General features: G+C 46.9%; 1 protein-coding gene across 1 annotated transcript in view; it reads left to right on the forward strand.

The window, feature by feature from the left end:
* The first annotated feature begins 193 nt into the window (after positions 1–193).
* LOC126536261 (tumor protein D54) overlaps positions 194–13,426 on the forward strand; it is a 38,589-nt gene continuing 25,356 nt past the window's right edge. The window contains exon 1 of the mRNA XM_050183164.3: positions 194–373. Coding sequence (XP_050039121.1) covers positions 322–373 — 52 coding nt within the window. The 5' untranslated portion in view covers positions 194–321. The remainder of the gene's footprint in view (positions 374–13,426) is intronic.

The following is a 13,426-nucleotide window of genomic DNA, read 5'->3' on the forward strand; positions in this document are numbered from 1 at the left end:
GCTTGGCTGTGAACGCAAAAATTGGTTGTAACCACAAATAAAATCAATCAACCATACTTTGTGTTTAAATAAATAATTAAGCAGCAATACCATCGGCGTATTCAGTTAAAATAGTTTATTCCTGAGTTACTTTTTTGTAACAGATTAATGTGAGTTGTAGCAGTGGTTGGTATGAAGTCAGCGTAAGCCGTGCTCGTAGCCGTCGCGAGTACGCTTTGGTTGGCTTTGCGAGGGTGTTGTAAGCGGCAGCAGCTTTGCGTCGGCGTAAACAAATCCGCAGAAGAATCGTCACCCCGGCACTTGACAACCGCGCCTGCGTCTATGTCTACTACCCCAAGGGAAGAACGGAAGGCGTTCACGATGTCGGGGAGCGGTAAGAGCAACTGCCGAGCTTTGCTTCAAACAACGTCGTCGTGTAGGCTTAGGTATCAGCTGCTCCACCGGTCGAGTTGGCATTCCCTACTCCGAGAAAGCTTAGCAGCTGTTATGTTTTAGTTGGTCCTTCACAAAATTACTTGACGCCGTGAGTCGCCGTTTGGTTGAGAACCAAATTGAGAATCGTCTTGTAACGAAATTCACGTCGTAAACGGGAAATTCACGTCGCTCCGTGGGAGGCGTACTAAAATCGATAAATTCCGCAGTAGCGAAGCTGTGTCGTGCTGCACTGTTCTAAGCGGTTGACCGCTCTTGCGCATGAGGCTAAATGTGCCTTTGCACTTTTCATGTGGTTCACGTTGCCGCATGCTGGAGCACCTGTTCGCACGCCCACTTAATGATGAGTGCACGGGCTTCTCGGGGGTTTTATTCCGTGGCACATAATAGCTCTCAAGCGACAGCCAAGGCAGCCTTCACCGTAACTATCTAATTGTGCAAATTTCGAACGACATACGCCGAGTTGGTTCCAATATTCGGCCCGTACGCAAAGATTCATTACGGCAATCCGACGCCACTGTGCTGGCAGATTCTGTAGGCATTGTTGTGCAATGACTCGCGGCCGGTGACTCGGTCGTTCGCTCCCAGACCCGCGCACAAAAGGAACCTGTTTGCATGAGGTAGTTCTGTTGCAACCTAGATGTGTGATCGGTTTTCGGGTGTATCCGGCGCGGTCTTTTCTTTATGGATCTGGTTTAGTTTTTGGCTGTTACGGCCATGCTGGCGCAGCGTGTGGGCGGGTGCACTCTGCAAAATGGAAGCGGCCGGCGAGCGAGCTTCGGATGCGAATTTAATTCACCGACCGCAGCTGTCGCGAAACGCTCAACAGAGTGTCTTATCTGGTGTCGTTATTGCTAGCGAACAAAGCTGTAATGAAGCGAAGTACTATGTAAAAGCTTCCTTTATCCGTGGAAGCAACGTTATGTTGCGCGTCCGGCAGTATTTTTTTGTGCTTGCACTGTGGAAATCGAAAACTCGTAAAACGCTACAGACATGCTACTGTTGCAGAGTGTTTCTGAGCTTAAGCGTCGACTTTTTCTGTCATTTTTGCTGCGTTGCCTGTGATTGCAATCAGCGTGCCCCTCAGCTCATTGACCGATACCGCAGATAGCTGTTATTCTTTAGTTGTGCTTAAGCTACTCATTGTCACTTAGTCTCGAGACGCGTTTATTGACAGTGCAACGAATAAGTGTGATGAGTGGAATAGTGATACTTTTACGTGACATGCACTAGAGAACCATGCATAAATAATAAAATTCTAAAGCGTCAAACCACACCAGTAAACATCTATGGGCAGGCAATTAATGAAAATATTGCAACATGGAGTGAGCACGCGACCGGAGTGGCAATCCACAACATTATTGGGGTTATGTGAATAGCAAGTCACCGCCAAAGTTAATGAAAAATGGTAAAATTACTTTACAAATGTAATTATTATGCTAATTACATCTCGAAGAATTGTGCAAGTATAATTGCAAAAAAAAAAATATGCACGTTTTTTTGCGGACGGCAATGGTGCAGTGTGCATTATCTCTTAAAAGTACTAAGATGTGAACTTGCTTCATTGAAGCCCTGTGTCAGTTCATTTGATCACACATACCCATGACTTTTCTCATGAAATGCCTGTATGAAAATATTTTTACAAATAAACATCTCGTATCTTTGAAATTACAAATGCTGTGACCCCTCTTGTCTAATTATCACTGCAATAAATATTACCTCAGGGGAGCAGTTTACATACTACAGTTTTACTTCAGTAATGTCAGTGATTTTTGTTTTCAACAAGTGAACAAACAAAAAGTTACACGAAATCATTTTACTCAACTGTCAGACTTATCGTACGTTATCAAGATTTCTTCCGGGGAGCTTCATGCCAGTAAGTGTTGCGCATGCAGAATCTCTTATTACAAGTAAGCCGAGATGTCTGGCTGATAATACACCACGTCTCTGGTCTACACCTCACATTTTCTCATATGCTGCAAACATAGGCTAACTTTGGGCTTTTGTCGGTTGCATTACGCCGGTCTAGACGAGATGGCTTTTATATGCATTCTAAATTTGGCACGACAGGACAGGCTTGGGAGATTTATAATACATTCATACCATAAAGTTGTAAAAAGAAGTTTAGCCAGTTGCGAAAGGCCCATAAATGACCTCTAAACATATAATAGCAGCTCCGAAAAGCAAATGCAAAAGTAGTGTTTAGCAAAGTAAATATTAAAACATGAATTTGCATAAAGTTACACATTTAGTACATGCACACACAAAAACACGTACACGTAAGTACGTATACATGTGTGAGAAAAACGAGATGCTCGGCAGATGAACACAACAGAAGCCAGTAGGTTTAAAACGTGGACGCACTCCGGAAGATATTGCAGGCGAACACGCCCACGTTTGTTGATATGCACGTTATGTGTATCAGCATCTCTGTGCCAACTGTACTCTGCCACGCAACATTTTAAGTGCAATTGTTTCTCGCATGTTGGAGGCCACCGAGTCGGCGACGTGAACGCGCGCGGACACTCGGTCAGATAAGCGGAGAAAGCGAGTGGTCAAAATGTGTCGCGTCAAGTGACAGAGCGCGCGTACCGCAGCGCTGTCTTTCGGATTGGCAACTGCCAGAGGCGGCCACGGGCGTGGAAAGCTAGGCGTCAGCACCCGCCCACGACGGAGGGGCCAGTGACTGGGCTGACTGGCGTTGATCTGTATACTATCGAGCCGTCTGCACGATTCGCGAGGGCAACTGACAGGCGTCTATTTTCGCCTTGGGGCTGTTGGCGTTTCGAGGAACATTTTGTCATCCCGGCGCTGCTTCTGGTAAGCGGCTGTTGGATTGCGGCCAGCGGAAGTGGAGCGCGCTGCCTCGTCGGTTTGATTGTTGGTGCCGAGTACAAGAGCGAGCTGCGCAATTTGCGTGCGCCTTGCGTTGTAGCTGCAGGGCTGGTATAACGTAAAGCTATTCCAATGTGGTCTGCGGTTGGTTCCCTGTGCCCGAACAATCCTTACGTCACTAACCGCCCGTCACGCCGCTAGAGTCAATAGGCGGCGGGCTCTCGGGGGAATACTCTTGGAAAAACTTTGCACCCTTTGGGGTGCATCTTGTCCCACAACGATAATCGTCATCTCTTACCCGCAGTTCCTTTCCCGCACGCTGCGAGCCCGGTACTTCCAAGTGACGAACGGCACGCGCGTGCGACAGGAAAGTAGCGAGCGCAGCGTTTCCAAGACAGGAAACGCAAGCAAGACAGACGACGATTATTGTTGTGGGACAAATATACACCCCGAAGGGTATAGCTGTTTCAAGAATGTAGTAACGGGAACTTCGCGAGTTCAAGCCCTTGAGCCGACGCATACGCGACTCCAAAGTGTGTTCCTTGCGAGGTGCTTTATTTTTTTGCCCGCCCTATGTACGACTAATTGTGCACAGAATAATATTGTTCTGTCTGTGTTCGTGTAATCGGAAATTCGTATGATCGAAAACGGACTAAATAGGTAAACTCCAAGCCCATAATTGGGAATGCCTCGAGTCTGTACGCAAGCGTTCGGGTAATCGGAAATTCGTACGGTCAGCAACGACACGGATTATTACTAAATCCAAGTCCACAATGAAGAAAATCGTGTGGCTTTGAAAACGGCGTCTGATCGCGCTCATGTTGTACAGATTATCGTGCAGATGCTATTCACGAACGGCACCGCGAGTGCAACTGAAGCTCATTTCCGTTACACCGATCGATAGCGCTTGCCGACAGCCGTATTATAAATATTTGCGCAGTTTCGAAACTCTGTCCATTATATGTTTCGACCCGGACCTTTTGCCTGCATTACATGAACATTATCGCATGTCTCACCCCCGGACGCAGTCGATCGTTGCCTTTCATTTAATTCTTTATCTTCCTTTTTTTTTTTTTTTTTGCACGCTTTCCTGCCTCGCGCTCGCCGCTACATTACTCCATTGTTCGGCTGGCTTCTGTATGCCCCCGTTTTGCTCATGTTTCGCACTTGCAAGCTTTTTCGGCGTGACGCACTCCATTGGAACGTCGCTTCGGCAGCTAATTTCTATTGCCTGGCTCGCGCTCGCACGCAGCTAAATAAAGGTGTTGTCACGCATCTGCGCGCACGTATTAGCGGTACTTTTTTTCCGCTTGCAAAAAAGCAAGACTCCGACGAATTGTCCACAGGCCTAACGGTTCACGTGGCCCGAGATTAGAAAACGGTAAGCTGGACGAGTTATGTTAATATCGGACGTGTTGTGTTAGTTTGTCCGTTTCGCGCTGTTAAGTTTCGAGAGAAAAAAAGATATTAAAGAAATCCAGATTTTATGCGTGTGTTTTGCTTCAAATGCGGGGTTAAAGTGGATTGCGCTTTCGCATTAGCCGATTCGCAAAGGCTTCGTGATGGAAGCGCAGTTAAATTTGTAGCGGTTACTTTTTAACGGTTACTAAGAAAACCTACTCTTGTCGCGCTATGTTCACTTAAGTCCTTAAATCTACAGTTCGCGGCGAATAGCTCGAAAATAAAATATATGGAAGCACCGTAGTGTCAGCATGATGTGCAACAATGCACCAAACATTGCAGCCTATCGTAAAAGAACAGTATATAATTAGAGAAGGTTTGCGGACACTCCGTTGCGCACCCAAGGCCTGCTTGGGTTTTGCTGGCGCACGAGCGGTTTGCGCAATCTTCTTGCGTCTCCTAACCTAAGACTCTCTTGTAGCGCACTAACGCCTATACGTCTCAAGCTGCAGCCGTGTATTTCTAGCATGCACGTTAGAATAATGAGCAGCTGACGTTATCTGCCGACGTTTGTCAAACATACTACTTGTTCGCATGCACGTTCCTAAGCAAAATGCAGCTGTTGCTCCAACACAAGGAAAAACAAAGTGGTTTTGAATACGGTACAAAAACTTGATAACTCGGCACTGCCGCTCGGCAGACTGTGGGCTGTACACCGGCAGACAAGGCTGTCATTACCAACTAATCGCTTAGCACATGCCACCTGTAGGCTTTTGGGGTAGTTCAAAGTCGGTAACAGCTACAAAAAGAAATAAGTACATTCATTGACTCTTCCTTTGAAAAGGTATACATTTATTTGGTTGCGTAGCTCCTGGCGATTCGCCTTGCTCTCTGCGTCGAAGAAGGGTGTCACATCACCGGCGGGCGAAGCTTCCTCTCAATGGGAGCCGTCTTTCCTTTCTTTAGATCACTATCATCATCGAAGTTTGCCCCGAAGTGCGTCGGTGTGGTTCTACGGGTGGCAGCTATGTCCCGCAGCTGTGTCGCGTCGTCCATTTCCGCTGCATTGTTTCGACGCTTCCTGGCAGAGATAGCTGGCGACCGGAACGCAAGGTAAATGCGAATTCGCGGGCACGTTGCTACGAATTCCAGTCTCGTGCCCTTCTTGCAGACCTCTGACCGTAGGACTGACGAACACCTATATCGCACTCTCACTGTCGACGAAAAAGTGCTTCGCGTGTCTGCTTTCTAAAGCGAGGCTTTCTCGGCGAACTCCCCCGGACTTTGCTAACCGCGTGGCTGCTGCATTGCCGCGAGTAGAAGAAACGAAATACGTGCTCCTTGTGGGATCGAACTTCGATCATACATACCCGCCCCGGTAGCTTAGCGACTATGGTGTTGCGCTGCTAAGCCACGAGATCGCGGGATCAAATCCCGACCGCGGCGCTCGCATTTCGATGGGGGCGAAGTGAGGGGGAAAAAAAAGAAAAAAAAAAAAAACTCGTGTCCCGTGCATTGGGGGCACGTTAAAGATCTCCTGGTGGTAAAAAAATTCACCCAGGAGTCCCCCCACTACTGCGTGCCTCGTAATCAAATCGTCGTTTTTTGGCACGTAAAACCGCAGAATTCAATTCAGCCTCGGGTCTCCCACCGCCAGAGCCCGGCGATTTAATCAGTCGCACGCGTATACTTGTGCCAAACTTCGGACGACTGGCGCGTGCATTGCATCGCGTATGTAACACGTTTCCGCGAGAGTAGTTTCCATTTGGCCACCGAAGCTGAAATGAAACCTTACCAACACTGTCTTTCGTCGTCGTGCTTCTCTCCGCGTGCATCCCTCCTCGCAATACCTCCCTCGACAAGCACATGGCCTTAGTTCTTCGCCACATCACTGCGTCGACGTCTTCCTTTTCCTTTTTCTTTCTTTTTATTTCTTTTACAGTACGCATTTGCTTGAACTGCAGTTAGCATTGTCGGCATAGCTTGCCAACGGTGTAGCCCGTAAGCACTGCATGACATTAAAGTTGGAACAAACATTGTTCAATAAAGTGAACACGTTGCTAAGATGACAGTGCACTTTTACAGTGCTCAGAGATTGAAACTCGATACTCAGACAGCATGGCAGCCGGCGCTTTTTGCGCCACCGGTGATCGCTGGGTGATCGATGAGGAGGCCGAAGGCAGTTACAGTGCATAAAAAAAAAAAAATCTGGCTTTCATGTGGCACAAAAATGCATCATCTCAGTGTCACCAGCGCCCACCGGTGGCGCAGGAAAGTACCGGTCGCCATGTTAGAGTATCGCGTTTCAATCGCTGAGCACTTTACACATCGCGTTTAGTGTTGGAACACTTAATTAGCCGCTTCATGAAAAGCTTCGCTTTAGATATTCCAACATGTGCATTGGATCTGCATTTGTTTTTCTTTTGTTTGACGGTTACGCTACTGCGCCAAAACATCAGGACAAAAAAGAAAAAGACGCAGACAGGACGAAGTGCAGATTTCAACCTTTATTGATCGAAACATCGCAAGCGTACGTATACTGGCGAAATATCGCGTGCACAGCAAATCATAGCTGGGTTTACGTCATGTATCTCTCCATCTTCAGTTCTTCACGACTTAAGAACTAGCTATCGTGCTCGGGGAAGTTCATGCGAGTACAGTGGGACTTGAGTGTTTACCGTTGGCTATACATATCCTCCGTCGCGGCGAACGAGGAAGAGACGCCGCCGACTGTAAAAAGAGAATTTGTATGGTGTGTGTTCCGCGCAGTGCTGGACCAACTATAGCCCGTTTTTTACCGCAGAAAACACACACTAATGACCGTGTCCCTTGGATGCGTGCAGTGGAGTTTTACTTGATGTAGTGTTCGTTTCTAGCGTCTAACGTCAGCGTGGTGTAGAGTGTGACCTCGTTCACGCACGAGTGCTTTTCATTTTTTTTTTTTTTTTTACCATGCAGAAGTATTAAAAATGGCCTGTGGCAGGTAGCGTAATTCTAGTCGTTGAGCTGTATTACTCAGAGGCGGGCGTTCCTGGCGCAATAAATCTAAATGCATATTGGAATAATGAACAAAAACTCACTAATTATCTCCTTAATTACTTTACGGCACATATTGCAATTTACGAGTTGTAGCCGGTGGGTTCGCGTGGCGTATCTACATACTTGGAACCATTTTTCAGGATGACACCAGTCTCGGGATATTATTTCCCAAAGTGTGGAACGAAATGCGTGGTCGTTCCAGTTACTTTTTTGCTTCAATGCGCCTTGTCGCGCTTTGTTGAAAAGTGGAACAACAGTACATCTTTACCGTAAATTTCACGGCACATACATCTCTAAACCCGTGCGATGCTTAGAACTCGTTCCAAGTGGATATGCCTCGTATAAACTCGCCGGCTACAATCCGTAAATTACAATATGTGCAGTAAATTAATTAATCGAAAGGAGTTAAATTTTTCAACCTCCGCACTACGCGTGCGTTGCTTGGATACACGGCGCGGAGTCATTCCGCGTCCGCGTTCTTGGGTAAATGTTTATACTTAGATGGTCTTTTAACCCTGGGAGTCTTAGCGCCACTCGTGTCCATGGGGGGGCGATGTGGAACATCTTTTTTGACAGATGGTGTCGTGTAGTATGTGTACTTTAGCAGGCAGCTGACCAATAAGATTAACCCTCGTATATATACTACCTGAATGCATCAAACCTGCCGTAGTCGAGACCCTCACTATGCAATAAGCAAGGTCTCGTACACGTACATAAATCCCCAAGGAATGTAGACAGAGTCCGTCGTAGCTCAAGTGGCGAAGCTACTACGCACGCGTAGTGCGGAAGGAGCGAGTTCGACTCCCACCTGCGGCAAGTTTCCTGCTTTTTTTTTTTTGTCCACTTATGTTTCGGTTTACCTCATCGCTTCTGCACTTCAATCAAGACAACAAATAATTGCAAATTGCGGTGATTCAGGCGTGCCTTGCCCACATAGTTACGTTAGCGTTGACTGCGCAATAAGTTCCGCGTCGTCGAAGCTCGACGCGGTATGGGTTACAGCGTCTGGTGTCCGCCCATAGCGCGTTTTCCGTTCCCACCGGACAGCTATGTTCGAGGTCGACTTGTTCCACCGTGCGCGTGCGTAAAGCTCAAGTCACGCACGCTCTGGTTTTTAGTTTGATTTTATTATTCGGCATGCGGGAGTCTGCGAAAACTTCGAAGTTTTCGCAGACGCTGACAGCGCGAAATTTGCGATCCAAACTCGAGGTTTGAAACTATCTAGAGCGCTCGCCTTGGCTTTGCGGGAGTAGTAGTCGTAGAATATGTTGGTTGTTTCATGGAATCCATTCAGTTGCGAATTATGGACTGTCGGTAAACGTGTCAGTCACATAAAAATTTTATTTCATGGCACTGCGGACTCCTTTGCGAGTGTTGTGAGGCTGCTCTGGGCATTATCTAGTGAGCCTTTGTAACTGACAAGCTCTTAGACATCGATATAGCGAGCAGCCATGTTAGCATGTTTTTTTTATATATATATAAGCTTGATTGAGTAACCGCTTTAAAGCACGGGAACACGTTATTGACCTGAAGCATTACGAGAAACCGATGATTTCGTCATTACTACATGTTTAATGAAACGCGCAGCTAGCCGAGCGTGGTAGTGTCTTCAGGAAAACGGTCGTGTGTAGCAGTACTCGGTACACAGGCAGTTAAAAAGAGCCACAGCGAGTAAGCGGAAGGGTTCAGTTTACTCGCAGCTCTACTACGTCCGTGGCTTGTTTCTCGACTCCACTGGACAAAAGTGATAAAAACAAGTCCCGTACCAAAATTTACGTACACCGTGACTTGGAAGGGTTGATTTATAAAGGAAAGAGGCAGAGAGGGAGTTGGCTGCTGGCTACAGTGTAGCCGTCTATAGCTTTGGCTGCTGACTTTTATTGAACTAGATTATTCCGCTATACTGCTACAGCCTGAGCGGCGGCCAGCGGAGGCGGATATGGGGTGCAGGAGTATATGTGACAAAGATAAATAATGAGAGGATAGAGTGGTAGGTGAAACTTTATACATTTATTTACAAGTAGTGCATATGTCGGCATTTTGCCCATAGCTCGCCCGCAGGGTCACGTCACCTAGTTTTCTCTGCGCAGCGCACTATCACTGCGATTATTGCTTGTAGACCAGCCGGGTTGTAAGGCCCGGATTCGTTGCGAAAATTATCTTCCATTTCCGAACACGTGGTCCGCTTCTTGTTGAGCTACCGGAAACGCGATAAGGTGCGCTTGAGCAAACAGGCGGCGATGTGTGGACGCGGGCTCATTTCCGGCCCCGGAAGCGGCATCTAAATGTTATGGTGGCCATGTATTTATTGCTTACTTTTGCTTTTTTGGGCTTAATATTCTTTGATAAATTTCATCGCCGCATTCGCACGGATATGGTGTGTTCTTTCTTCTTGTAAGTAAATATTCGTATTCGATTCGAAAATTTTACTTTTGAATACCCCTATAGTAATGGCGAAAAACAAAACAGACGCCGACCTAGGCATGCATATATATATATATATATATATATATATATATATATATATATATATATATATATATATATATATAATATATTGGGAATTGACGTTTCGGCCCCAACGCGGAAGCATTGTTCACACTTCGGCTTCAGTATGGGGATTGGAACGTTTTTTTCACCTTGGTCGGCGTCTGTCTTGATTTTCACCGCGATTCCTCTTGACCCGACGAGATTTCGTCAGACTGTGGAGTTCACCTTACAGTAACAGCAAACTGATAGTGAAAGCTAAAATAAAAGCCTTTATTATGGGACCTCTGGTTTATTTTGCGCTGTATAGAATTGTATAAGACTCGCCCAACTTGCTGTGTTGATTAAAAATGAAAAGACGAAAATTCAAACAAAAGCGTGCGCTAGACAGCTCACGCGTAACATTGTACCGACGCACACTGCGGAAGTGGACGGCTCGAGCGTGTAAACACGTGCGTCGGACTACTTTAGCGTAGACCTTCTCGTGCCATACGGAGAAGCGACAGTACGGGTCAGCGCTGAACGTTATTCCAAGTGCAGTAACAGTGTTTCCCGGGATTAAAAATAATCTTTAAAAAACGCGTTTTTGGTACGACGTGTACAATCAGGCAAAGACTGGTGTTTGGTACGCTTCTCTGCTTTTTTTTTTTTTACGCGGTAGCTTATTGTTATTAATTATTGGACAGTAGCTTCCTTTGGTCCTTACTGCACAGTGCAACTAAGCAGACGACGTTCGGTTAAATCATTCGTGAAAAGGACTTACGCAAAACTTATATGGACAAGGCAACGATTTTGCATAATTATGGAGACTAACGTGTTAGATTTGTGCACGTTGAACGCTCAAATAGATGTAGCTTACAAGTATGCTATCCTTATTTGCAGTGCGCGGTTGGAGGACAGCGTCGGTGCGTTTTGTTTTAAAACTTACCAATTGGTCGGTAGTTTTTGTGAGGAATGCTTGGGGTATAAAATAAGGGAAAAAAGTCCTTCCGAGAGCCATTTCAACTTCTTTATTTTACGCACAAATGTTATTCAAGGTTCAGCACTTATCTGATAAAGGATGTCAACAGAGAGCTCATAGGTGACTCCGAACTGAGGCTTTTTTTAAATTCTGGCGTTTTTCTGACGATATGATTATGAGGCACGCCGTAATGGGGAACTCCGGATTGTGGTGTGCGTATGACCTTTCTGGATATCGTCGACCGCCGCAGACGTTTAAGTGCATGAAGCGAGCGTCATCCATTCGACTTGTGTCAGCGGTGGCTTTGCGACGATTCCGTTATGATACGTTTGGCTGTCTGGTAGGAAGTCCTCTCGGTCCGTCAAGGCGATTAGGTGGCAAGCGTGAGCCTTGTCTACACTGTGCAAAGCGCGCGAGTTCTCACAATTTCTTTTATAATCGTTATATGGTTACGACATAACTGTCATTGTTGCTGTTTCCCCCCATTATGAGCTGGTAATTAAGAGGCGTTTCAGGAAACTAGGGAGCCTGCATGCACCGACATGCATTTTCTCAACATTTGCTGAAACTTGGAGCTGCCAAGTTCTTGATTTTCAAGGCTTCGACGGGTACAACGCGAGCTTTGCTCCTGGGGCAAGCAGTACACTTGCTTATATTCTAGTTGAACTGATTAACTTTGGCGAAAGTTAAGCTGCGTATCTTCCTCCTTCGACGAAACAATTTCGCCAAACGACAGTGTTGACACCTGCAGCGCAAATGCATCGAAGCTCAACTGCACCAATAGCTGTCCGTAGAAACTGAATTTCTAAATAGCTGGTTATTGTCCTTGTTGTATCTAGTACCTTTACAGGCGACGGCAGCTGATAGTAAACGGCAGTAAAGCTCTGCGCTTGTGTGCAGTGATGTGCCTCGAGTAGTTGCGAAAACGTGTTTGTAATAACTCGACACACTCCATCGTTTTTCATGTAGACACAGTTCGATTACATACGTATATTACGGGAAAGAATCATTTTCAGGAGATTTATGCAGCTTACAACAATCGTCCGTTCAGATTCACTGCGGTGCTGTAACTTTGCCATTTCGTTGGTTTGATTGCAATCAGATTTTCTCGGTAGCTTTGAGAATTTTCTACCACGTCTGTTAGTGTTCATGGCATCTGGTCACGGGCAGAATGTATTTACGTTGTTCTTGTAAAAAAAAAAGGGGGGGGAGAAATCTGTTCGTGACACCAAGCGTAGATGCTTTTCTCGACTCTGTAGACTGAACAGCGAATGAGTAAATACCATGACGAAATACGAAAGGAAAGCCGTATTAAATATGGCAGTTCGTGGTAGCAAAGACATTGATAACGTTCGCTAGTGCGAAGCGCACTGGCACTTACGCACATCCATAAACCACTTTTGCGTAGAACAAAACTTTATTGGTAGAAAGGATTTCGTTGCCCCTAAAACGGTGTAACGTCGTGTGGTCGGGCCCCTATTCCAAGGCACCGCTGGCTCTCGCCATCCTTTCTGCCCTCCGGACCAGCCTGAGCTGATCCCCGAGGGCGGAGCTGGATAGCAATGCCTCCCACCTCGCTCTCGTATTATCTTCTTGTTCTTCTGTGTGAGCTGTGCAACTTCTTATTTTTTTCAGTAGCTGCTGAGCACTCAGTACTTCTGTAACCTAACATTATCTAACCAGTGTCCAATATATAGCTAACCGCTCTTACATCCCGTCCGGTTTCCTTCAGGCGCGGATCGATTGCATCTCGCACAGCCAGTCGCATAATGTATGCTCGGCCACGTTGCCCGTCTGCGTCCACACCTCCAAGAAAAAGAGGAGTTGGCTGGGCGGCTCGCCGCGTTGTCAAGAAGAGGAAGAAGGGTTGACGCGACCGAGCGCGGTTCAAAGGCCCGCGCTGACCCGGCCCTCCATGACGGCCTCATGCGGCGCTCGGATGGACGGATGGACGAAGACGTGAGGGAAGGAGGGGAAGAACGCACACTCGCCACCAGCACTGGCGTCAGCGTCAGCTCTGCATTGGGCGCCGTGGTCAGCGCCTCCTCCTCGAGACAGCAAAATGCGAGCTGCGAACACGAACGGGCGAGAAATGAACAGAAAAGGGGAGCAGGCGGCCACGGCGGCAGCGCTTCGAAAGGAGCTGCCTGCCAGGTCGAAGACGACGAGAAGCCCGTCGAAGAAAGAAAAGAGTGGGAAATGCCTGAAAAAAAGCAAGGGCGCGCGCGCGCATGAGTCACACTCTGCGTACTCGACGGTGCGGTCGGTGGC

This window comes from Dermacentor andersoni, chromosome 4 (genome assembly GCF_023375885.2).
Source record: "Dermacentor andersoni chromosome 4, qqDerAnde1_hic_scaffold, whole genome shotgun sequence".
Lineage (NCBI taxonomy): Eukaryota > Metazoa > Arthropoda > Arachnida > Ixodida > Ixodidae > Dermacentor > Dermacentor andersoni.